This window comes from Biomphalaria glabrata, chromosome 18 (assembly GCF_947242115.1).
Source record: "Biomphalaria glabrata chromosome 18, xgBioGlab47.1, whole genome shotgun sequence".
NCBI lineage: Eukaryota > Metazoa > Mollusca > Gastropoda > Planorbidae > Biomphalaria > Biomphalaria glabrata.
Genome location: NC_074728.1, coordinates 12694042 through 12721267, shown reverse-complemented (window position 1 = coordinate 12721267; position 27226 = coordinate 12694042). Strand labels below are relative to the sequence as shown.

The following is a 27226-nucleotide window of genomic DNA, read 5'->3' as shown; positions in this document are numbered from 1 at the left end:
TCAGGGGTGAAATGTAGAAGGAATAAAGCTGGTCCAAAGTTGGAAGTTTGGAAATAGGAAACAAAAGTTTGTAGTGCGTCATGCTACTAATGCGAATGTCGGCGATCAGATTAGATGCTATTCAATTGAATCAGATTTTATTTATTAATTTGTTTATTCTAACTATTTGTTGCAGATTGAGGTCCATAAACTTCAAAACACTGTCTCTATTGATAGTGCAAAATTTGATCCATAAGGATTTTAGAATTTTCAGGCTATGCCTAAACAATAAACTGTGTATGTAAATTTTTAAAAGTCCAAACCAGAAACTTGTCATGATAATATATATATATATATATATATATATATGTGTGTGTATGTGTATGTGTGTGTGTGTGCGTGTGCGCGCGTTCGCGTGAGTGTATATGTGTGTGTATGTGTGTAAACCCACTAAACTTTGTTCTGTCTACGTAATGCCATCGCAAAACAGTGACGCCCGTCAACAAAAGTAGCATAGAAAAAACAAATTGTTTCTAAAATCTCTCATTGCCGTGAAGTCAAAACAACGGACATTCAAAACACATGCACATATTTGTTTGTTGTTTTATTTTCTACCCAACTTTATACGACAATCATAGGCCAGCAAAATAATGATAAAAGTTAGCGATTTAAAAGAGAAACACTTAAAAAATGAGAAATATAACCCCAACCCCAAAATTCCCGTAAGGACTAACAACTATCTTTGAACACTAAACCTACAAATAGATAGGATCTAAAGATAAGTAGGACCTACAGAGACAAATCTATTTCTTCAAGAACCTAAAAACATAGTCTTCCTGAGTCGACATCTAGTTTAAGTTATCCAATATATAGATTACGAAGTGAAACATATATACATGTACATATATCTACTACTGACAACGTGCAGTGTTGAAAGTCACAATTAGTTTAACATTCAAACTCAAGAACTTTTTTAGAATCCTCAAATTTTACATTTTTTATTTTTTTTTTTAATTTTTTTTTTTACAGCGAATCATTATAACTATGCGTTTTTTCCATCTTGACCAGTGGTTCCCAAAAATTTTTTCTTAACGGAACACTTCGCACATTTTTTTAGGGAGACTACTTCACTCGGTTGCCTACTAGTTTATAATTGCACTAGTTCATGGAATACCTACTCAGGTCTCGCGGAGCATTAGGGTCTCGCGGAACACAGTTTGGGAAACACTGATCGAGGCCCACATTTATTTATTGTTGTTATTATTGTCTTCATGCTGTTGGGGATTTACTTTGCATTTCATGCTCCTTTAGCCTTAAACCAACATTGACACTGAATACTGTTTAGACCGTGTCAATTATTGGAACACTAACAAAGAGGCAGTAGCATCAAAAACTTGGACAAGCCAAATTGAACAAAACAAAACAAATATTACACCAGAAAGAAAGTCTACAGTTCTTGCCTCTACAGCTTTGAACCAGCACAGGTTAGAATTCAATGTTTTAGCTGTGTGTGTGTGTGTTTGAGTGTGTGTGTGTGTGTGTGTGTTTGAGTGTGTCTGTGTGTGTATGTGAGTGTTCGAGTGTGCGCACGTGAATGTTGAACTATTATATATTAACATCAAGTAACTTAAAGCAGCTAGACTTAAAAATAAAAGAATACAGTTTTGATAGAATGAAAACTTCAACAAAAAAAAAAAACAGATTTAATGCAAGAAAAAAAAACCAGAACTCCTGTATCGAATTAAAAGCAACAGACAGTGGCGTGGAAGTGAGTCATTTGAAACATGCTGGCTCTTAATCTCTTCTTCCAGCCATTTCTATAGACCTAGATGTCTACAGCCTTTCTATAGACCTAGATGTCTACAGCCTTTCTATAGACCTAGATGTCTACTGCTCTAGTTGAATACAATGCATCACATCATTTTATGTTGTACTTATTCTGTAACTACTTGCATAGGTGTACACCACCACCACAACCCCGCCTTTTTTGTTAGTTAAAGTGACTTCCTCTAAAGCGCACAGTCTTAATGTCCCGCCCCTGCATTTATAGAATACATTGATGGCCAACGTTTTGGGTTTGAAACAATGAGGCAGACAGACAATAAGACATTTTGTGTTTCATTCCCTCTCTTCCTTCTCCTCAACCTTTCTCCTCCCCGACACTTGCTTTCACCGAGAGGTTTTGTTGAAAGGAGGAAAAAAAATTGAAATGAAATTAAAATTTTAAAAATCTGTGAGAATAGGGGAGAGACAGAGAGAGACAGAGAGAGAGAGAGACAGAGAGAGAGAGAGAGAGAGTAAGAAAGAGAGAGAGAGAGTGAGAGAGAGTGTGAGAGAGAGAGAGTGAGAGAGAGTGAGACATACATAGAGAGACACTCTCACACAGTGAGAGAGAGAGAGAAAGAGAGAGAGAGAGAACGGAAAAGATTTAGCACATTTAATTTTTGTGTTTCAAGACGTACAGACTGACAGACAAACACAAAAGACTTACCAGCACGGCTTTCACTATCCGCTGGTTTGACTTGTATAGGTCTGTTCATCTGGCAAGAGAAAGTCAAACAATTGTTACACGACGTTGGGATAGAGAGAAAAAAGAACTAGATAAAGATGTGATAGAGAGAAAAAAGAACTAGATAAAGATGTGATAGAGAGAAAAAAGAACTAGATAAAGATGTGGTAGAGAGAAAAAAGAACTAGATAAAGATGTGGTAGAGAGAAAAAAGAACTAGATAAAGATGTGGTAGAGAGAAAAAAGAACTAGATAAAGATGTGGTAGAGAGAAAAAAGAACTAGATAAAGATGTGATAGAGAGAAAAAAGAACTAGATAAAGATGTGATAGAAAAAAGAACTAGGTAAAGATGTGATAGAGAGAAAAAAGAACTAGATAAAGATGGGATAGAGAGAAAAAAGAACTAGATAAAGATGTGATAGAGAGTAAAAAGAACTAGATAAAGATGTGATAGAGAGAAAAAAGAACTAGATAAAGATGTGATAGAGAGAAAAAAGAACTAGATAAAGATGTGATAGAGAGAAAAAAGAACTAGATAAAGATGGGATAGAGAGAAAAAAGAACTAGATAAAGATGTGATAGAGAGAAAAAAGAACTAGATAAAGATGTGATAGAGAGTAAAAAGAACTAGATAAAGATGGGATAGAGAGAAAAAAGAACTAGATAAAGATGGGATAGAGAGAAAAAAGAACTAGATAAAGATGTGATAGAGAGAAAAAAGAACTAGATAAAGATGTGATAGAGAGTAAAAAGAACTAGATAAAGATGGGATAGAGAGAAAAAAGAACTAGATAAAGATGGGATAGAGAGAAAAAAGAACTAGATAAAGATGGGATAGAGAGAAAAAAGAACTAGATAAAGATGTGATAGAGGGAAGAAAGTTTTAGTAATTAGAAAGAAACAAAAATGAATAAGAAAGTTTATCAAGAAAATTCTATACATCAATCAAAGAAAGTCTTAGAGATGTACAACATTTCGTCCTGTCCTACTAATTACTACATTTACACACAAAAAAAAAATGTTTAAAAATCTTTTGAGTATGCATATAAATTGGACATAATTTAAAACAACAATTAATAAGTAGTTTTTCATATTATCGCGTGAACTGCAGCGTTGCCCTATGTCACTGAAATAGATTTTTTTTATTTACGGAAATGTTTTTTTCTTGAGGAATAAGACCTTGTCCCTTTACAAAACAATTAGATCAATTAGATATTCATTATAAGACATTAGTTAGGCCAGGTTCACATCTAACTTCACATTCACTTTCACATATTCTTGGGTCTGCTGGACCGCTGGGGTACCACACAAGATCCGTCAACCTTCTTTCTCCATTCTTCTCTGTCATTTGTCTTTGATAGAATTTCATTCTGATGTTCTTTCTGAAAATATTGAAACCTGCCTTTTTACCTGCCTCAGTGGTGCCGATTTTAAGTTTGTGTTTCCACACAAACTGTCTTTGTAACCTTGTTTCTTGTTTCACGTTAGTTGAAGCATATCAGTTGTTGTGTTTTTAAATTCTCTTGTTGATTAGGTTGTCGTTGGGTTGTAGCTCCAGACAGCGAGTCCAACTAACCCTTGTAGGTGCGTTACTTTTACACAAAAAATGAATTAAGCTTGAAAACTTCTTTTGAAAAACAAAATAAACTTTTTCTTTTATTCACTGATGTGTGCACCTTCTTTTCAATGTAGATGTAAGATTACAAATTAAATACAATGTCAAACGACATTCGGTGCGTGCATGTTAAACTATTTCTGCTATCGACATATAATAATAAGGCTTGTCTTCGAACCCGAAGATTAATGAAGAATGGAGTATTTCCGTGACTACGCCGTCCCAGCTCTGACCAACATACTTTGCTACTTTCAACGCAGGCATAACCATTGTCCGCCGGTGGTCGATTTAGATTTTCTTTTCGACGTCTACTTCTGTCCTCGACATACAATAAAAAACACGCGATTGCCTTCAATGTGACTTAATTTCATTAGCTGTTCACACTTTTTTATCCAGTTGTCTGTATCAAGTGATCTTAACTGTTACATCAGACTTTAACAGTCAATACAAACACACAAACACTTTAGCAGTCAATACAAACACACACACACTATAATACGTCTAAAAGTACGATTCCCTACTACACATTATTCACTTTTTTGGTTGGATCTACAGTTTTGTATTCTGGCTGATGCTCAACTTTCTGAAATCTCGTTTTGAGATCAGAAAATGTCTCTAGGCATATCAAGCTAATGATATGACTAAAAAACCAAAAGGCAGGCAGACCACAAATACGATGGCTTGACTGCTTAGAGACAGATCTACAAAAATTTAGAGTTTGGGCTTGGAGACGAAAGGCTCAGGAGAGATCTGAATGGAAGGATGTGCTGAAGCAGCCCAGAGCGCTGACTGGGCTGAAGTGCCACTGAGATGGAGAGATCAGCCTTTCATAATAGGTTGGAAGTACAAGTATACTAAAAATTTTATAATTTACATTCTGCCATTAATACATCAGCTGCGTGGAGAGAGGTGGAACTGATCTGTGGGGGACACCATTCTGCCCAGGCATTTATCTTATTTCCGTCAGAGAATCCATGGACGTTTAGCAACTGAAGGAGCTGGTAAATTCTGAAAGTATGATATTGTCTCCCTTGTTTATGCTGACATTTGGATTTGGCTTTGTTTCTACTCTGTAACGTTGTAGACTTTACAATACATACAAGGGCAGATAACTGTCGTTAGTTTCTCACAAGCTTAAAAATAAACATCTATGATTAACTCCCTTAGAGTTGTCTCATAGAACAGGAATCGTCTTGTTTCCATGGCAACTTATTAAACACGCTAGAAAAAGCAAAAACACACTCTCTCACATTCCCTCTTTCACACACACACACACTACTGTCGTCGTTTAAATCAATATGAAGATGATAGATGTACACATTTGTTGTGTAGATAGTTTTTTTTTTACTTACTTAGCAGATCGATGTCTAAATTCAAACGTAGATACGAATGTGTTTGCATATTATAAGTGTGTTTTTTGTGTGAGTGTAAGAGAGAGAGAGAGAGAGAGAGAGGGAGAGAGATAGAAAGAGAGAGAGAAAGAGGGAGAGATAGAGAAGGAAAGTTTCTTTGAGATACAAGTAATGTGGGTTTTTTTTTAATTTATTTTCAAACTAGCGCTACAAATCTTTATATTGTGTTGAAAAAGTAAACTTTAATCAAGGGGAAGATAACTACTTTTGTATCGACTTCATGCGCAGTTGGTTCTAATTAGAATTTAGTTTCTATTCCATTGTCCTCCCAGACATTTTGTTTGAATAAGATGATAAGTTGTGCCTACTATCCACGTCTGTCTATCTCTTGGACTCAAAAGCATAAAAGGTGAACGAAAAATGTGAAAAGAACAACCGAGGAGACCAACCCTGACGTCACTATGGCGAGACTTTTCACGTGTGAGACAATGTCTGACGTCATCGGTACATATCTAAGAGAGGCAGCAGAAGGACAAATCTATAAAAGGCGTCAAATGACTCAGCTAAAGAATTGTCGGTTTAAAAAAAGTCCAAGCCTAACGTTCAGTGAGCGAATTTGGACTGAAGTAAATTGATCAAAATTGAGACCTCATTTTCTAATCTAATTCTCACTTGTAATTGCAAAACACAAATTAAGACATAACTATCAATAGACTAAGAAGTCTCTAATTGTATTTATACCTGCGTAACAGTATAACAATACTTCTCTAACATTGTAACTCTGCTTCCCTGACTATAACAATACTTCTCTAACAGTGTAACTCTGCTTCCCTGACTATAACAATACTTCTCTAACAGTGTAACTCTGCTTCCCTGACTATAACAATACTTCTCTAACAGTGTAACTCTGCTTCCCTGACTATAACAATACTTCTCTAACAGTGTAACTCTGCTTCCCTGACTATAACAATACTTCTCTAACAGTGTAACTCTGCTTCCCTGACTATAACAATACTTCTCTAACAGTGTAACTCTGCTTCCCTGACTATAACAATACTTCTCTAACAGTGTAACTCTGCTTCCCTGACTATAACAATACTTCTCTAACAGTGTAACTCTGCTTCCCTGACTATAACAATACTTCTCTAACAGTGTAACTCTGCTTCCCTGACTATAACAATACTTCTCTAACAGTGTAACTCTGCTTCCCTGACTATAACAATACTTCTCTAACAGTGTAACTCTGCTTCCCTGACTATAACAATACTTCTCTAACAGTGTAACTCTGCTTCCCTGACTATAACAATACTTCTCTAACAGTGTAACTCATAAAATAATTTTATACTCCAACACACATCAATTTACAATCCAATTTCAAATATTTTCTGATTTATTCCGCTTGTGGCTCAGGAAGTAAAACTGATGCAAAGAGAGAGGGTTCAAATCCATGACATCCGTACGTCCTCTCCGATGGTCATTGGTCGTTGTAAAACCACACAACACCCTTAATAATTGTGGTCATTGACCTCAAAGGAATATTCATGGAATGACATGAAATCTAGACTTCATTTATCATTAATACCATTAACCAACTTGATTCCATCTAGATTTCCCTAATGCGCATGGATAGAATCTTTTTCATTAATTATGTTTGGTATGTCTGGTCCCGATCTATTGATTTCTAGTTTGCTTTCAGCAAGAACCTCTTGCAGTCCCAACTATTTACATTTGAAAGATTAAAGTTCTAGATCTTAGTGACACGGCCCAAGAGACTTGGAAATAGAACTACACACCGACGTGTCACACACACACAAACACACTGTCATGTAACACACTGCCATGTCACATACAGTGATGTCACACACTATGGGCGTAGCAAGGATTTTTTCTGAGCGGGTTTGGGGGGATTTTTTTCTCTCACCTACGTAATATATATATATATATATATATATATATATATATATATATATATATATATATATATATATATATATATATATATATATGTGTTTTTGTGTGTGTGTGTGTGTGTGCAAGTGTATGTGTGTGTGTGCGCGTATTTTATTACATTCTGTTCCTTCATTCTTTAGGACGTTTTATGTACTCTAGAATAGGTTATTTCTGGAGTTAGTGTTAAAACCCCATCCTTGCCAGCTAAAGGGTCTGGTGGAGGGTGATCTCCCCCAGTGGAGTCCGGGGCACAGCGCATTATTTTCGGTATTTGAAACTTTAAAAAATGCCTATTCTGAGGTCTATTTAGTGCATTATACTGCTACTCTTCTATTTCAACATTGTAAGTCAAGGTCAAGTCTTCCATTAACAGCACTTTATTAATGATGTCCAGCGAATGGTTGAAACTATAGGTTTGCTTTAGTTTATTATTGGGAAAAAGGGGGGGGGGTGTTAAACACAAAACCTAAACCAAAACCGCTTTTGGCCACTCTCATGGAATTTAGTGACTGTAGCTATTTTTCTTTGTATTGAAAGATGGGTTTTAACATCCCCCCCCCCCCCGGGGCTTCGCTCATGGAATTTGTTCACTGTATTTTTTTCTTCTACATTGGTGTCTTTTTATTGGAGAGATTTTTACTTCCAAACTCTCTTGGCTCATGCGATAATTATGGTATTTAAAAAATGCATATTCTGAGGTATCTACAAGCGCACTATCCTGCTACTCACCTAACAAACAATTGTAGGTCAAAAAAACTAAATCTGCTATTCACTGCATTTTAAAAATTATTATTAGAAATTGATAACTATGGTTTTACTGTAGTTTTTTATTGGAGAAGAGATGGTAACCACAAAAACCCTTTTGGCTAAACTCATGAAATTTAGTATTTGTAGCTGTGCATTTCCTTTTCTTGGAAAGGGGGGGGGGTTTAGCCTCAACCCCCCCCCCCTTGGCTACACTCATGGAATTTTGTAACTGTAGTTTGAAATTAGATTTTGTATCGAGAAGGGACGTTTTGTCGTCAAAACCATCTGTTGGGAAGTTTTAAACTCAAAATCATTGTACTCTCGTAGAATTTGGTGACTTTATTTCACTTTAGTTTAATATTGAAGAGGGGTTTTCAATCTCAAAACTCTCTGTTGGGGTGGTTCAAAACTCGAAAACCTAGGGAGGAAGGGGGGGGGGCTTACGCTCATAAAAGTTGATGACTGTAGTTTGCTTTAGTTTCATATTGAAGAGTAGGTTTTGAAGTCTAGAAGGGGGAGAATTCAAAACCCCCCTTGAATACTCTCATGGAATTCGGTGAATTCATGGAGTTCATGTCGGTCGCTTTATGTTTTGATTTATAGAAGAGTTATTTTTGTTGACCTCAAACCCAACTTGGCTGCGCTGGTGCCCCAAGTGATGGTTTAACATTCAAATATCACTTATAATAAAGAAAAAACTCTCACTAAATTCCGACAGCCCCCATGGGGGATTTCATTTCTGGACTAGGGGTTAAACCCCAAAAATCTTCCTAGCGACGCCCATGTCACACACACTGTCTTGTCACACACACCACTAAGTCACACACACTGTCATGTCACACACACAAACACACAAACAGTGTCACGTCCATTGTTTTTAAATCAAACATTCATCAAACACTCTACCTTAGATATCCTTGTCTGTCTTCACATGCAGACACTACCTTTTCTTTACTTGTCTGTCTTCACATGCAGACCCTACCTTTTATTTACTTGTCTGTCTTCACATGCAGACACTACCTTTTATTTACTTGTCTGTCTTCACATGCAGACACTACCTTTTATTTACTTGTCTGTCTTCACATGCAGACACTCCCTTTTATTTACTTGTCTGTCTTCACATGCAGACACTACCTTTTATTTACTTGTCTGTCTTCACATGCAGACACTACCTTTTATTTACTTGTCTGTCTTCACATGCAGACACTACCTTTTATTTACTTGTTTGTCTTCACATGCAGACACTACCTTTTATTTACTTGTCTGTCTTCACATGCAGACACTACCTTTTATTTACTTGTCTGTCTTCACATGCAGACACTACATTTTATTTACTTGTCTGTCTTCACATGCAGACACTACCTTTTATTTACTTGTCTGTCTTCAACAAGACACTACCTTTTATTTACTTGTCTGTCTTCAACAAGACACTTCCATGCCAGAGTTTGAAGACTTTAAAACACCGTGGTTTGGGACAATAGCAGGTAGTGCCACTGTGGAGAGTCGGTGGAGACAGTGGCGCATCTCTTGCAAGAGTGTATGCAGCTCCGCGAGCTGCGGGATAGTTTGTCTGCAGAGTCACTTGACCTGTATTGGAGCATAAAGGCACTACACCGAACAGCAGAGTTTCTCACTATTGGGGCAATAACAGTTTGGCGCTCATGGAAATTTAGGACACTGCAGTTTAGGACAAGGGTATCAAGTGGCCAGCCAATTGACCAACTACTTTTACTTTCCCCAACTAATGCCAAGAACCCATCAAATAAGGGTAGAGTATTGGGGGGGGGGGGTCCCAAAAAATGACAAAGTTAAAAATCGGAATCTTCGCCGAGATTCGAACCCGAAACACCCAGCTATGGATGCCAAACGCTTTACCACTGTATCACTACGCCCCCCCCCCCAGTTGTTTAAATTTACACAGCTATATTTCTTTGAGAACAACTGTCATTTAACAGTTTATTTTTCCCTCCTATCATGTAGGCCTTCTGACTCATTCCATCTCTCGTCCATATGTACTCGTAAGTTAATTAATTAATCCTATCCATCGTCACGAGACATACTAGACACACACACACACCATTTTATCCTATAGCTATCTTGAAATGTTTAAACAAAGGACCCAGCATTAAATAATGAGAAATCTTCTCGAATCAATGTCCGTCCCACTGTTGATTTTACTATCCTCGAGAGAGTTCACTTTCAACGCTACTGTGGGAAATGAATCCAAGGGAAACAATTAACTAAATAGGAACGGAACACATTGAAACCTAAATATTATCTGCTCCTGGTATCTCAAAAAAAAAGGGGTGGGGGGATGGGAGATAACTTTGTATTTCTCGAAGGCAGACAACTCATTTCTTAATTATAAAAAAAAAAGGGGGGGGGCTAAATAAAATATCAATTATATATTTGAAATGTATATGTGATAAGTAAAATATATGCTAGCTAGGCAACTTGGCATGTAGCCTACATTTCTTTCTAGATCGGTTCATCCAACATTGCTTTTGGAATGAACAAAGTATCAAGGCAGACTTATCTATACAATAAGCTTAAATAAACTCAAAAAGTATCAAGGCAGACTTATCTATACAATAAGCTTAAATAAACTCAAAGGGAGACCTGTTGGGTGAATGATGTAACCGAGGTCACAGCCCTTGGTGGGGAGAATCTCATCCGGTATTCCAAATCAATCACGCAGCTCCTCGCCGGGGACCGTTTACCACTTGGTGAACCTATCCTGGTAGTGGCGGTACATGGAGGAAAATGAGATGACTTCTGAGTTGTGCTAAGCCCAGGACCTTATAGTGGCTTATGCTTGTGAGCCTTGCATCTATCCATCTATCTATCTATCTATCTATCTATCTATCTATCTATCTATCTATCTATCTATCTATCTATCTATCTATCTATCTATCTATCTATCTATCTATCTATCTATCTATCTATCTATCTATTTGTACTTTGACGGTACACACAACACACACACACACATATATATGTAAGACAAAAAAAAACAACAACAACTTAAAAGTAATCTTGCCAATTTCATGGGGGAAAAAAGTTTTAAGGGAAGTAACCGATGTGAAAACAATATTGTCCTGTCTAATCACAGTTACCCCTCTTTGGTCAAGTTGTTATCGAATATTTCTTTTTTTTTTTTTGTGTGTGAACTGTTTTGCGTGATAAACATTGACATAGATAATATATCTAAAAAAAAATTTAAAAAATAGTTATCTGTACCCAAGTGTTTAACTAATACAAGTTTCATTGGTTTACCTTGTCTGTTATGAGTTTCACTTTCATTGTCATGGGATACCTATATTGATGAATTATTTCCATAAATCAAAGAAAGCAAAGATCTAAATGTTTATTAAAACCAAACAGGAAAATAAAACTAAAGTGCCATTTAACCTTGGTTAGGCCAATATTAAAATGTTCCTCCTCTGTTTGGGACCCCCTCAACTCAAATAACTGAACAGACACAGCGTATTGCAGTATGGCTAGAGTAACACCTTCAGCAAAATCACTAAATCTAAAGAGTAAAATAACACCAATACATTAAAAACTTAACCATGACTCAACATACAAAAACACACCAAATAAAATACTATGAAAAAGACTGACACATCTGATCTTATCTTATAAATTACTGAGGTAACTTCAAAAGATAATTTCGTCGTACGAGAATCCATGTGTCAATCTAATCATGCGCATGTTTATCAGTGACTTGAAAATCTGCCAATTCCATATGCTAGGACAAATTCTTACAAGCACTTCTTCTTTTTTAGTGCCATTAGAGCATGGAATTGGTTGCCTGAATCAGCCAGGAAAACCAATGACCTAGCAGAGTTTTAGTCTCTAATTAATATGCACAACAATATTGTCACATTGAGACGAGTATTGTCTAAATGATAGGGATATTGATCATATATTAAGAAAGAGTACGCTAAACATCTCGAAATGAATGTTTCATTAAAAAATCAAATAAGCGTGTCATTATAAGAGAGCGTAGATCCAAGTCTAAAACACCTCGACCTGCATTCTCTTCTACATCTATATTGACTATTGTGACGAACGGACGTAGATCTAGTGGTCATTGTAGAATGTTTGTCTGAGTGTAGAAAACTGCTAGGCTCTCTATCAAGGGGGTTCGAATTTGAATCTCGACTCGAGCTAAGTTGTGTTTTTCTGAGCGCCTAAAGGCAGCACGCAAACCTTCTCCCAGATAGCTCCGCCCCCTCCCCACAAACACACACACATATATATATATATATCCACAAAAGAGATCGGACCAAACAAATAAAGAAAAATTTTGAAAGTAATCAATTCAGAAAGTAATCAATTCAGAAAGTAATCAATTCAGAAAGTAACCAATTCAGAAAGTAATCAATTCAGAAAGTAAGCAATTCAGAAAGTAATCAATTCAGAAAGTAATCAATTCAGAAAGTAATCAATTCAGAAAGTAACCAATTCAGAAAGTAATCAATTCAGAAAGTAATCAATTCAGAAAGTAAGCAATTCAGAAAGTAACCAATTCAGAAAGTAATCAATTCAGAAAGTAACCAATTCAGAAAGTAAAAAAAAAAAAAGAACGTGATCTTCTAAGAAAGTAACCAATCAGAAACTTAATCCTCTTAGAAAGTAACATTTTCAGTAAAAATCTTCCTTTTTTTTTTTGAAACCAGTATTCAGGAGTATCGTTAAAGTTAAATCTCCAATGTAACTGAACACCTTCAGGACACTAGGCCAGTATAAAACCTGTGCACGAAGAAAGATTCAGGGAATATAATGTACACATTTATTTTTTCATTTGTAAAATACAACAAAGTCGATTCTTGAACGTTTAGGAAAAAAGGGAATTAATTGTCGTTCTCTTGATCATTAAAGAATTGATATCAGAGTTAAGTCCCTTTCTTTCTTTTTCAGCCAACATAATTTGATCATGCACATATTGACGTCATCGTTGTGGCACACGCTCGCACAGATGAACACACTCAGTAATACACACATCACTAGAGCACACACACACACTCACATAAAATAGTGATAGACCAATAGAAAGGCGTTTTCGAGAAGTCCTTTATGATTGTACCAGACATGTGACTTCATAAGAAGCTTGGTTTAGTAAAAGGGAAACAAATACAACAATAGAGCGAGAGGAACGCTAAATGACACTATTAGAGATAGACTAGACCGGGAGGGGGAGGGGGTTATATAGCTAAATGATACTACTAGAGGTTGACTAGACTGGGGTGGGGGAGGAGGGTATATAGCTAAATGACACTACTAGAGGTTGACTAGACTGGGGTGGGGGAGGGGGGTATATAGCTAAATGACACTACTAGAGGTTGACTAGACTGGGGTGGGGGAGGGGGGTATATAGCTAAATGACACTACTAGAGATAGACTAGACTGGGGTGGGGGAGGGGGGTATATAGCTAAATGATACTACTAGAGGTTGACTAGACTGGGGTGGGGGAGGGGGGTATATAGCTAAATGACACTACTAGAGGTTGACTAGACTGGGGTGGGGGAGGGGGTATATAGCTAAATGATACTACTAGAGGTTGACTAGACTGGGGAGGGGGGTATATAGCTAAATGACACTACTAGAGGTTGACTAGACTGGGGTGGGGGAGGGGGGTATATAGCTAAATGACACTACTAGAGGTTGACTAGACTGGGGTGGGGGAGGGGGGTATATAGCTAAATGATACTACTAGAGGTTGACTAGACTGGGGTGGGGGAGGGGGGTATATAGCTAAATGATACTACTAGAGGTTGACTAGACTGGGGTGGGGGAGGGGGGTATATAGCTAAATGATACTACTAGAGGTTGACTAGACTGGGGTGGGGGAGGGGGGTATATAGCTAAATGATACTACTAGAGGTTGACTAGACTGGGGTGGGGGAGGGGGGTATATAGCTAAATGATACTACTAGAGGTTGACTAGACTGGGGTGGGGGAGGGGGGTATATAGCTAAATGATACTACTAGAGGTTGACTAGACTGGGGTGGGGGAGGGGGGTATATAGCTAAATGATACTACTAGAGGTTGACTAGACTGGGGTGGGGGAGGGGGGTATATAGCTAAATGATACTACTAGAGGTTGACTAGACTGGGGTGGGGGAGGGGGGTATATAGCTAAATGATACTACTAGAGGTTGACTAGACTGGGGTGGGGGAGGGGGGTATATAGCTAAATGATACTACTAGAGATAGACTAGACCGGGAGGGGGTAGCTAAATGATACTACTAGAGGTTGACTAGACTGGGGTGGGGGAGGGGGGTATATAGCTAAATGATACTACTAGAGATAGACTAGACCGGGAGAGGGTAGCTAAATGATACTACTAGAGATAGACTAGACCGGGAGGGGGTAGCTAAATGATACTACTAGAGATAGACTTGACCGGGAGTGGGTAGCTAAATGATACTACTAGAGATAGACTAGACCGGGAGGGGTAGCTAAATGATACTACTAGAGATAGACTAGACCGGTAGGGGATAGCTAAATGAGACTACTAGAGATAGACTAGACCGGGAGGGGGTAGCTAAATGATACTACTAGAGATAGACTAGACCGGGAGGGGGTAGCTAAATGATACTACTAGAGATAGACTAGACCGGGAGGGGGTAGCTAAATGATACTACTAGAGATAGAATAGACCGGGAGGGGGTAGCTAAATGATACTACTAGAGATAGACTAGACCGGGAGGGGGTAGCTAAATGATACTACTAGAGATAGACTAGACCGGGAGGGGGTAGCTAAATGATGCTACTTTAGATGGACTGAAGTAGTCTACATATACATTTATTATCTTCTAGAATTGCTATTAAAACTCACAATAACATGTTTTGTATGACTGCTTTCTTTTTTTTTTTCAATTAATTACCAAATTATTTTAGAATAAATACACCAATTTTAAAACAAGATTTTTAATTTTATATATTTATAAAGCTAAACATTTACTGCACAGCGGTGCACTTTCGTTAAACTTAAAAAATTAGAAAAATAAAAGTTGAGGAGGAATGACTTTAGATAACTTAGGCATTTAAATTTTTTAAAATGAAAAGTTAATTTTCAAGATTATTGCAAAATGACGTCGTCATCGTTTTATGGGAATTTGGCTGCAGTTCACACCCCTGTCATACTGGAAGTGTTGGAATATGTGTTTTTAAAATTATTTTCTTCATACGATTTTGCTTTATGTAATTTCCTTTGTATTATTATTAATATCAAATAAATATAATATAAATAAAATATTTAAAAAAAAAGAGGCATGGAGTCCAAAAAAGAGGTGAAAGAACACCCCCCCCCCCAAAAAAAAAAAAAAGAGGGAAGAAAATGAAAAGAGGCCTAGGGCCCAAGATTAGCACAAATGCTGAGGCTTCCTATAAAAAAAGTGGCCTAGAACCTTAAGTTTTCGATCATAAAACGCTTAAGCGAGTAGCACAATTACTGATGTTCCAAATCAAAAGTTAAATTGTTTATCGACTTTATTCACTATAAATTAGTCCCACCAAAATCTTATTTTTCATTATTGAAAGGAAATAATATGCATTGTAACAATTAACAATTATGCACCTAGTTTTAAAACAAGATTTTAAAAACAAGATTGATCACCCCTCCGTTTCAATCGACAGGTCCTGTTATATTCTTTTCGTAGGCTGTGTGCAATGGGAATCAGAGAGTAGGGTTAGGGTTAGAGTTTGTGTTACGTCACACTAGCTCCTTATATTAACATTAGAATTTTAAATTAAGCGCGTCTCTATTTAATCGTAACCAGACTTGAATTTCTTTTCAAAGGCACATCTCCCCTGGACTCGCGGTGCTTGATGGATAAAAACTCAGGTTCAGATAGGCATTGGTCCAAGCTCATTAAGCCCTATGCTGTATGATCCATAAATAGACAAATGACACACTTATTGAAGTTTTAAGACAATAATTCTCTGCCGGTATGCCGGCACATTAACCCCACATTAATAGCCTGACAGCCATTCCATATAAACATTTGACATATCATGACTGTAGTTTCCTTACATCATATGCACTCCCTATAGGTAAGCCCTGTCTATCCAGATGAAAGACTGTATGTATAGCATAGTTTATAATAAAAAAATAACATTTTTATGTTTGTAAAGAAAGCTCCAGAAGCTATTTCAATATTAATGCTAGTAACCATGACAACTGACCTACACTTTAGGGAGAGAAAAAGACAAACAAACAAACAAAACAAGCTCTTACTTAAAAAAAGAGTCAAACGAAGGCGACAACTTACAATGTCATTTGTCTGCAGCTGACGTAGCAATTAAGTCCCCTTCTTGATTTTTTTTTTTATTGTTGTTGTTTTTTTTTTTTGTTTGGTTAAATCACAAGTGATCTAACTACTGTCATCGAGGGAGGAGAATAGCTTAAAATAACTTTTTTCTTCCTTATTGTTTTTTTTTCATAAAATAAAAAAAAAACAATGAAAAACTACAAACTATAATGTTGTGTCTGACAGGTGACCTCTTTACGCCATTCCTATTGAAAGATACATGATTGAAACTTTTGTATTTTTTCAAAGACTGAATGATGAGCAGCATTTATTGTAGTAAAACATTCATTATTTCACCAGTGACTTGAGAGTTATCTCCTCATGACTTCAAAGTTATCTCCTCGTGACTTGAAAGTTATCTCCTCGTGACTTTTAAGTTATCTCCTCGTGACTTGAAAGTTATCTCCTCGTGACTTTAAAGTTATCTCCTCGTGACTTCAAAGTTATCTCCTCGTGACTTTTAAAGTTATCTCCTCGTGACTTTAAAGTTATCTCCTCGTGACTTCAAAGTTATCTCCTCGTGACTTCAAAGTTAGAATTAGTTAAAATTATAAGTAACCTACATTTTGAATCCAATTAATTAGCTGGAGGAAAAAAAACACGATTTCTTAATTTTTTAAATGAAATGCAGCATTAAAATAGTGTCATTAGAATCATTGTCCGATCTCTTGGATACTCTGTTGTGGTATATTTCTAATAAAAAAACAGCACTCACACACATACAGACAAATGTCTCGGCCGTGGTAAATGTCATTTTGATGTCATGAACTGTAATGTGGCATTTGTTTGTTGTGACGACGGTCAACTACTCTTGACATTTAAAGTGATATGGCCGCGGGGACAGGAGAGGGAAGGGTGTGAGGATAGGTCGTTATAGGGTCTTATTTACATTTGTCTTATTTCCTTGTGTCTTATTAACACATCTCTTATTTACATATGTCTTATTTACTTGTGTCTTATTTACGTATGTCTTATTTACATGTCTCTTATTTACTTGTGTCTTATTTACGTATGTCTTATTTACATGTCTCTTATTTACATGTGTCTTATTTACGTGTAACTTATTTATTTGTAACTATTTACATTGTTTTATTTACACGTGTCTCATTTACATTGTGTTATTTGCATGTCTCATTTACACATGTCTTATTTACACGTGTCTTATTCACATGTGTCTTATTTAAATGTTTCTTCTTTAAATGTGTCTTTTTTGCATTTGTCATATTCACATTTGTTTTATTTACATGTGTCTTATTTACATGTATCTGTGTTACATTTGTCTGTGTTACATTTGTCTGTGTTATATTTGTCTGTGTTACATTTGTCTGTGTTATATTTGTCTGTGTTACATTTGTCTGTGTTATATTTGTCTGTGTTATATTTGTCTGTGTTACATTTGTCTGTGTTACATTTGTCTGTGTTACATTTGTCTGTGTTACAATAGATTTATGAATGGAATTGAATGATGAATACGTCTTGTTATTTTCCCAGGTGAAATCTAATGACCTAATGTCCACAATGTCTGACCTGGATACTTGTGGAGGTCAAGAGATAACAACAAGTTTTGATTAATAACCAAAAATTTTTTTTCTTAGTAATAAAAACTTTTTAATCATAAAACTTTTTAATCATTCAAGTAGCAATCGGGGGAATATTGAACATATAATCTAGTTCAATCAATAATACACTTTAAAATTCCCATTGAATAATAAGTTCACAAAAAAGACTTAACATGTAGCTTGCAACTTATTGACTGAACAGACCAATCTCAGACCCTGAATTAAGCTGGTCTCTTCTATGTACAGATTTTCAAACCGAAAGTGCAAGAATGTATTTCTACCGGAAAAAAAATATTTTCCTTGCATTAATTCACTCTTCGGTGTAGAAACTCAAAGCTTCAAGAAGGCAATGTATAAATAAACTTCCTGTTTACACTTTCCTTGTGACCTTGGCGTGTTTATCACGTGACAGTCTGACGTACACGTGTCTCATTGAGGTTACTGGCAATGTTTTGGGTTTTGAAGAGTTTATAGATCACATTGAATACGAATAAAATGTGTTTCTCTAATTCCAGCTTTTATTCTAATTCGTGTCATGAAAAGAAATGAATTTAATCCTTCTAGTCTTGCATTACATATTAAAATATTTTTTAAAAACATTTTCTGTTCTATTTCACGAACAATATTGTTTTTGTCTCTGAAAGAAAGGAAGAGACAGAATGGAAGAGAGAGAGAGAGAGAGAGAAAAGATTTTAACTTAAAATTGTCCAGGCCTGAAAAAACAAATTGGGGGATTGAGATCGAATAGTGGGATCCGAACTGGGTTAGCGTATCTTTCCATTCAGATCACACAGGCCATCTATTGTGGAATACTACTACAGTCCCAATAGATATTTCTGTAAACATTGACCATAGCCACAGATGTAGAACTGACTTTATTAAAAAAAATATTTTTTGAGAATCCTTGAAAACCTTTCTAGAGATGGAACTTTTGATAGAGCGGCTGTGTCTGTTTCTCAGTTCAGCAGGAAATAATGATGAAACAAGAACAGTAACTTTTGCTAGTATGACACTTAGATTATCTTTCCTTGTTGTTCTGTCACTCAGAGGTAGGTCTACTAGAGGTCTACTGCAGCTTTTACCAATCTGATGTGAGCTTTGTGAACCTCGAGAATTGAGTGTCATTCTAAAGCAGTATTACTGTATGCTGTGTTCACGTGTGTGGGTGAGAGGGGGTGTTGGCAGTACTGTAGAACCAAAGTAAAAAAAAATGCAAGAAAAAAATATAAAAAACACTTTAAAAAAACTTATATTCATTGAAATTGTATCAATTAGTTTGGATCAGTCATGTAATTAAATTTTTAATTAGATCTATAGTGGGCAAATTACAGCACGCTTTTCTGGGCCAGTTGGGATAGGAGAGGGAGGGGTGGAGGGAGAACGGGATATTTGACCGAATGTTCACGTGATCGCTTTATAATGCTTTAACAAAAAACAACAACACATGAATTTTAACTCAGGGCACAGGCCTCCTAAAGGGGACTAATTCAACTTATACCACAATATCTGTCAAGAACAATTTCTTTCCCGTGTCTGATACAATGGCGTGGGTGGAATTACAATAAAATTTTTACTAAGTAGTTAAATTTCTTTTTGATTCTTTGTTGGTCAGATACATGAAATAATTATGCCAATTTTCAGCTTGATCCGAGATTGGATGTGGGAGAAATAACGTGTACACACTTTTTTACCAGACAGACAGACAGAGTTGATGTAAGCTTTGTACAAAAATGTTTCGATTATTTTCAGTTTCTTAACGTGCCTCTCGTAAGCCGATTTGTCACTGATAATATTGATCTGAGAGTTATGGGTCTTGAACTATAATTTAAAAAGCTGTTATATTATGAAGGGGAGTTTACTGTGGCATAAGAATTGATTAGTCTCCCTTAAACAATCTTGACAGCGGCTTCTACCTTTCTTAAAATGACCACTCTTCACTCTTAAACAAAAATCATATTACATATTAGGAAGTGCATGCATAGAGTAAACAATTAGTCTGAGGGGTCATTAGAAATAGAGAATAGAACTGAGAGGACATTTTTGCTTCAGATGAAACAAAACAATGAAATATTTCTGGGTTTCTTCGGCTCCGTTCGTCCATCACAATTCTTCCCCTCAACCACCCATCTCAATTCTTCACCTCAGCCACCCATCTCAATTCTACCACTCAACCATCCTCCACAATTCTTCCCCTAGACCACCCATCTCAATTCTTCCCCTCATCCATCCATCACAATTCTTTCCCCATAAACCACCCATCTCAATTCTTCCCCTCAATCACCCATCACAATTCTTCCCCTCAACCACCCATCTCTATTCTTCCCCTCAACCACCCATCACAATTCCCCTCAACCACCCATCACAATTCCCCTCAACCACCCATCACAATCCCCCTCAACCACCCATCACAATTCCCCTCAACCACCCATTACAATTCCCCTCAACCATCCATCACAATTCTTCCCCTCAACCATCCATCACAATTCTTCCCCTCAACCACCCATCTCTATTCTTCCCCTCAATCACCCATCACCATTCTTCCCCTCAACCACCCATCTCTATTCTTCCCCTCAATCACCCATCACCATTCTTCCCCTCAACCACCCATCTCTATTCTTCCCCTCAATCACCCATCACCATTCTTCCCCTCAACCACCCATCACAATTCTTTCTCAAACATCATCTAGACTGGATTGGTTTCAACTTGACCATTAAATTAAGACAAAAAAAAAAAACGCAATGCTCCCCTTTCAAACCTTGTGATGTAAGGGGCAGATGATGCAAAGATCATCTGTTACTGTGTGTTACGTCTTTATATTGGATGAGACTCTTTAGACATGAAAACGACAAATCACAGTTTATAAATACTTTAATCTTTGTTAACACTGAAAACACTTTCTTGTTCATAGTCCTCCATTGCGGTCCTTTTTTCCTTTCAACACGCAATCGCACCATTTCACATTCACACTAAGATGCGCACGTAACACCCCCCCCCCCCTGTTTAACAAGTTCGATGTACATCGAACGTCCAAAATACAAATCACTGAATATATTATCAGACTATTCCAAGTTAAAAAAAAATCGGTAACATATAAAACCATAATGTAATAACTAAACAAACTCAAACACAATGTCATGTTAATACCAATACAATTCCAACATAGAATAACAATTATATTCATCACAATAATAACTGTTATTATGAGCAATTGAAACCACTTCTGTTAACATATATCTTTAAGTAATCATATTTCTATTAATACAACTCCCCACTCATAATTTTATGCCTGTACAAACACCATCATTCCAGTCGCAATCAAATAGTTAACAAACAAGGTCTATCTTGCTCCATGTATATTGTAGCCTCAACAACATGACCCGGTTTATAACTAACAACACTCCTCCTAGGCTACCATAGATTTAATCCAATGCTATTTACGTCTTAGTATCCTCAGGCCTATATAATACTTCCAGTCTTGACGTTTCTTTTTATGTATTTCTACCACATCATTTCACTAATTTTCTTACAAATGTAATTTTAATAGAATAATTATAATCCAACAGAACCACACATAATTAAATACATTGTGCAACATCTACATATCTACTTTCCAGTATTTATACTCTTTTACATTTCCTATGTAGCCTTTACAAACTTCTATAATGTAGTATCCTTAACCTATATGTATATGTAACAACAATATTTACTTCATTACACATATATTTATTCATTGTAGAATAGAACAATAATGAGTGTCCATCAGTCCTACCTTTTCTAATCATATCTATATAATTCTAACATTATTGACATGCCATCCTTTCCGCTTCCCTCCTTTGCAATGATGTCCCATTGTGATCCTACTACCGAATGATCTAGCTGTACTGTTTTCTAGGCTGCTAATATCCCTCTCTTTTCTCGTATACGCCTCTCCACTATTGTACCTTGATTCCTTAATTCTAATTAACTGTTGACACTGTCTTCTAATATGCCCCCTTCTCCCACAATTAAAGCATAAGATGTATGGACTTGTACGTCTATATGTGGGTTTAAATCGCTTTCCCTGTACCACTGATTGCCTTACTTTACTTTGATTTGGACCCATTCCTATTGCATTGCTTTCTACCTTATCTGTTAATTCTTTCTTCTCGTGCTCTCTGCTACCCATGTCATCTGATGTATGAGATCTTATGTCTTCTTCCACATCCCCATTTCTACCTCGCGTAAACTTTATCCTATAATATTTCTTCCAATTCTCAATCTCCCTTACTGAACATATTTTCACCCCATGAATATTCCCAATAATTAAATCTATCTCACCCTGATCTACAACACAAGCTTCCACTGTCCCCTTAAAATACGGTGTGTCTATACTAACTTTAGCAATCGGTAATTGTACAATATTCCCATTAAACATAACACACTTCCTAGATTCGCCTGTATATTCATGGTCTTCCACTAAATCCTTATTCACTCCAATAATAGTGCTCCCTGTATCCCTGATGGTCTTGGCTGCCTTGTTCCCTACGAATGTCTGAAAAATCTCCAATGTTCCAGTATCAGATGACAATGATAAGCCTTGCTCTATTCTACCTTTCTCCCAGTCCTTTCTTTCCTGTCTGTTTCCTTGATATCTTCCGTTGCGGCTATCATTTTGTCTTTCATATGTACCACTTCTATACTGTCTATCCTGTGTCTCCCTTGTTCTGTGAGAGTTATTCTGTGTCTCACATGTTCTGTTAAAGGCAACTATTTCTTCTATATCACTGCCTCTAGATAATTTCTTCTCGGGATGAGCCACTTTATAAGCCCTTATCAGTCTTACTATGTCTTCTATGGATTTCGGTTTCCTCTCCAACAGAAATATTTTTAATTCCTCCTGACACTCGTACATCACTTTGTCCAGCATGAGAAATGTCTTAAGACTGTCAAAGGTTTTTTCTACCTCAGCAGTTTCTATCCAGTTATCGAAATGACTGCTCATTTTGTCCAAGAAGGTCTGCGGGTCATCCTCTGGTTCTATCTCACAATTAACAAACTGTTGGCGATAGAAAGCTTCTGTTTTCCCGAAAGTTCGAAGTAGTTGTTCTTTCACAATGCTGTAGTTACCCTGGTTCATACATATTTTTGAAGGCACCTCCGCTGTAAATGATCTCGACAATAAGAATGTCCATTTGTCTTCAGGGTATTCCAATTCTCTCATTTCTATCTCGAACTTCTTCAAAAAAATGTCTATGTCCATTTTGTCTTCGTTGAATATCAAACCTTTATATTTTGCCAGTTTATTCCCTGTAGAGTCACTCTTTCTTTTATCATTCTCTTTTCCTTGGTCTGTTTTTAACTTTTTCTCTGCTGTCTCTTTTTCAAACGCTAATCTTTCTCTTTCAATGGCGACTAATTCGTTTTTCTTCTCCTTTTCAATGGCTATCTTTTCTCTTTCTCTTTTGTCCTCCTTGTCTAATCTTTCCTTTTCTTTTTCTCTTTCTCTTTTGTCCTCCATGTCTAATCTCTCCTTTTCTTTTTCTCTTTCCATCGCTAATCTCTCCTTTTCTTTTTCTCTTTCCATCGCTAATCTCTCCTTTTCTTTTTCTCTTTCCATTGCTAATCTCTCCCTCTCCATCAACCTTTCTTGTACGTACTTTCTTAGTTCTGCCCCTTCCAGCTCCAACAACCTTCCCTCTTCTTTCAACGCTGCTACCTCAGCCTTGTCCGCCATTTTCTATTAATATTAATCAAATTGAATAGTATCCTATCACTAGATCTAGACTATATAATATGATATCTCTACTGTCTGTTGACAGGAGATCAACTGTGTATAAAGGACTACGTAGGTTTTACCTTTGCGTTGGGCGCCACTTGTTACGTCTTTATATTGGATGCGACTCTTTAGACATGAAAACGACAAATCACAGTTTATAAATACTTTAATCTTTGTTAACACTGAAAACACTTTCTTGTTCATAGTCCTCCATTGCGGTCCTTTTTCCCTTTCAACACGCAATCGCACCATTTCACATTCACACTCAGATGCGCACGTAACACTGTGGCCCATTATAAACGAGGGTGTCAAGTGGCCAGCACAACGACCAAGCGACTTAACATTTACCCAACTTATGTCAGGTACCCATCTGGGTGGACTCAGAGGCGCCTAGAGATCCCGAAATTAAAAATCCCATTCTTCACCATGATTCGAACCCGGGAGACACCCTGGTACGGAAGCCAAGCGCCTTACCGCTCAGCCGATTAGAACTGATGATACGTGTGCGAGGCTTGCTGTCCAAACCAGATGTAGGATTTGGAAGAGATGTTACAATGGTTCTCAAGTTTTTTTTTAACGTTAATTTTGTATTGCTTCTTGTTGATTGTATTTTTTTTTAATTTGTTTTTCTTTCCTTTATGGTTATCGCTTGGGATTGTCATTGATGCTGGCTTCTTTTTTTTGTGTGTAAAACTTTGAAATGTGCAAAAAAATAAATAAATCAGTTTTATTTGTTGCATTAACATTGTTATACATAACTATGTGGACTCCAAAACCAATTGACTTCCGAGGGCTCAATCGCTCTGATAGAAAGTTTTAAGTTATCTACTTTACCTGAGATTTAAATAAATAAACAGATAAAAGTTCACAATTGTTCAGACAGTTTGCGTTGTTTATTAAACACAATAGAAGACAAATGTAAACAAAAAAATCGAGAGAGCCAATGTTCCCGAGCATCACCCAAACATCAGCAAGCTGGGGGAGTTAGGCCCCTGTAACCTGCACCATACCCATTTCTTTTTGTGTGCTGTTCCTGGCCATTTAGATTATCCATTGGTTGTAGCTACAGTCAATGGATAACGAGTTAAATATCAGTTTACTATTCCAAGACATCAACAAAAATATAGCGGTTTTCAAATGGTGCACAAAAAACGAAATCCTTTTGGTAGTTCCTGAATGTTAGAAATAAATTTACTGGTTAGCCAAAAAATCTTTACATTTTTATGGCATACAGGCTGAAACGTCTAAAGAGGCTTCATTATTATTGCTGTTTATTCTACGCAATAAGTATAGGAGCCTCTATGATATAGTCTATAGGAGCCTATATGGTATAGTCTATAGGAGCTTCTACAATATAGCCTCAGGCCGGCACACTAGTTACTGTGTCACGGAAGTGCTTAGAAAATAGAAGTTTTCATAGTTATCCATTGCTAGTTTCAAACTTTAAAGCAATCTCGCTACAAAGTATAAAGGGGACTAATTTGACTTATATCACCGCAACGTCAAGTACAATCTCTTTCCCTTGTTTGAGATACGAAACACACTAAATTATTAACAATAGTTAATTAACTAGTAGTTTAATTTTTAAAAATTGATTCTTGTGTTGTCAGGTAATAGAAATAATTATGCAAAATGTCTGCTTGATCCCAGGTTTGATGTGAGAGAAATAACGTGTACAAACTTGATACAAACTTTGTAAATACGGAACATTTTTAACCCCGCACTAATTTCCCTATTCCCCTTTTGGGAAAAAAATTCTGTATATAAAACTATAATTTAGTGATATTGATCCAGATATGGTAATATTAAAAGACAGTAATCTAGAATTGTTACTTTGAAACATAAAAAGACAAAAGTCTAGACTCTAGACTGATGTCTACATAAGACAGTGCGCAAAATGTTCCCGAAAGTCTATTTTTTTATTTACCCTAATCGGTAATTTCCACTGATGTTTGCTTGAGGGAAGGATCATCTAGAATACTGGATCTTAGGACCAAATTACATTTTAAGATTATCATATTTTGAAAAATTATAACGGTTAGACCAAACTTTTCCCTATGTGGCCAATCAGCTAGTAATTTTTTTCCCCTTAAAGATATACATACACTGTTAAAAGTCTAGGATAATCGTTAGAGCCGTTTACAAGATATGTTCCAGTATTGCCCTAAAAGAATTAGTAAGCTGTAATGTGCTATCGTGAACGAACATTAAAGAAAATCCTACACTATTTGTGAGGTGCCCATGTGATGAATGGATTTGTTTAAATGTACATATTTGTAGTAAGTCTAGGATGAAACAAAGAGAGCGCGCACTGCCATATATGCACTGCCATGTATGCACTGCCATGTATGCACTGCCATGTATGCACTGCCGTGTATGCACTGCCGTGTATGCACTGCCATGTATGCACTGCCATGTATGCACTGCCACAGCTATACGTGAACTGCAAATAAACACTACATCTATAGAACAAGTAAAGGCATATAAATATCTAGGCGTTATCATCAACAACAAGCTTTCATGGGAAGACCACCTTGGAACTCTGACAAAGAAAACAGCCCAGCGACTCTTTTTTCTATACAAACTCAACAGTTTTAAATTAAACAAGAAGATCCTTGAGACATTTTACGGCGCGACTGTACAAAATCTGCTAACATACGGAATAAGTTGTTGTCAAGGCAACGCCTCATCTAAACTGTTGCAACGTCTAGAAAACATCATTAAAAAAGCATCAAAAATTACACTCAAACATTACCACATTTAATGGAACTTTTTGAACAAACGTGCCTAAAAAAAATCGAAAAAATCTTGGAAGACAACGGCCACCCGCTCCATCAGAACTACGCCAGGTCGTCGCGAAGTGGGCGACTTCTGTCAATCAACACAAGAACGGAGCGGTACAAAAACTCGTTCGTACCTCACTCGGTCAGACTCTATCACCGCCACTCATTGATCAGGGAACATGAAATGCACCAAGATACCTGTGTGTAGTCGCTGAATGAACTCTTTATGTTGTCTGTTGTATTTATGTGTATTTTTCTGTTGTGTTGTCTTTATATGAGACACGAGTCCTTGTAATCACAACAAATTTCGTAAGGATCAATAAAGCAGTCTTAGTCTTAGTCTTAACCTTTAGTACGGAGAGAATCGTATTTTTAAAATGATAGACTTTTTTTGTCACTCTTTGCTCTTGCATGTATCACAAGATGAGAACCTCCGAGTTTCTCTAATCCTAATGGCCGGTCAGTGATTTGTCACGTCTGTTACTGTGCCAACCCAAAGCATAACAAATACAGGACAAGGACAAGGAGAGTCGTTGCCCTTTGTTGTCGATATTTGCGAACTTTGACTCATTGCCACAGTTTATATAGATATCCGCATTCTGGTGTCAGAACTGGCACTTGACAAACAGGGGCGCCTCCACGTCTTTCGAC

The 27226-nt window shown here is 36.7% G+C and overlaps 1 protein-coding gene across 14 annotated transcripts in view; it reads right to left on the bottom strand.

Moving 5' to 3' along the window:
* Positions 1 to 27226, bottom strand: part of LOC106054743 (CUGBP Elav-like family member 3-B) — a 483388-nt gene that overhangs the window by 183130 nt on the left and 273032 nt on the right. For all 14 annotated transcript variants that reach the window (XR_008775895.1, XM_056017168.1, XM_056017159.1 and 11 more), the window contains exon 5: positions 2471 to 2519. Coding sequence is in view for 13 of the 14 variants with exons in the window: in XM_056017168.1 (XP_055873143.1) it covers positions 2471 to 2519 (49 nt within the window). In the remaining variant the exon portion in view is untranslated. The remainder of the gene's footprint in view (positions 1 to 2470; positions 2520 to 27226) is intronic.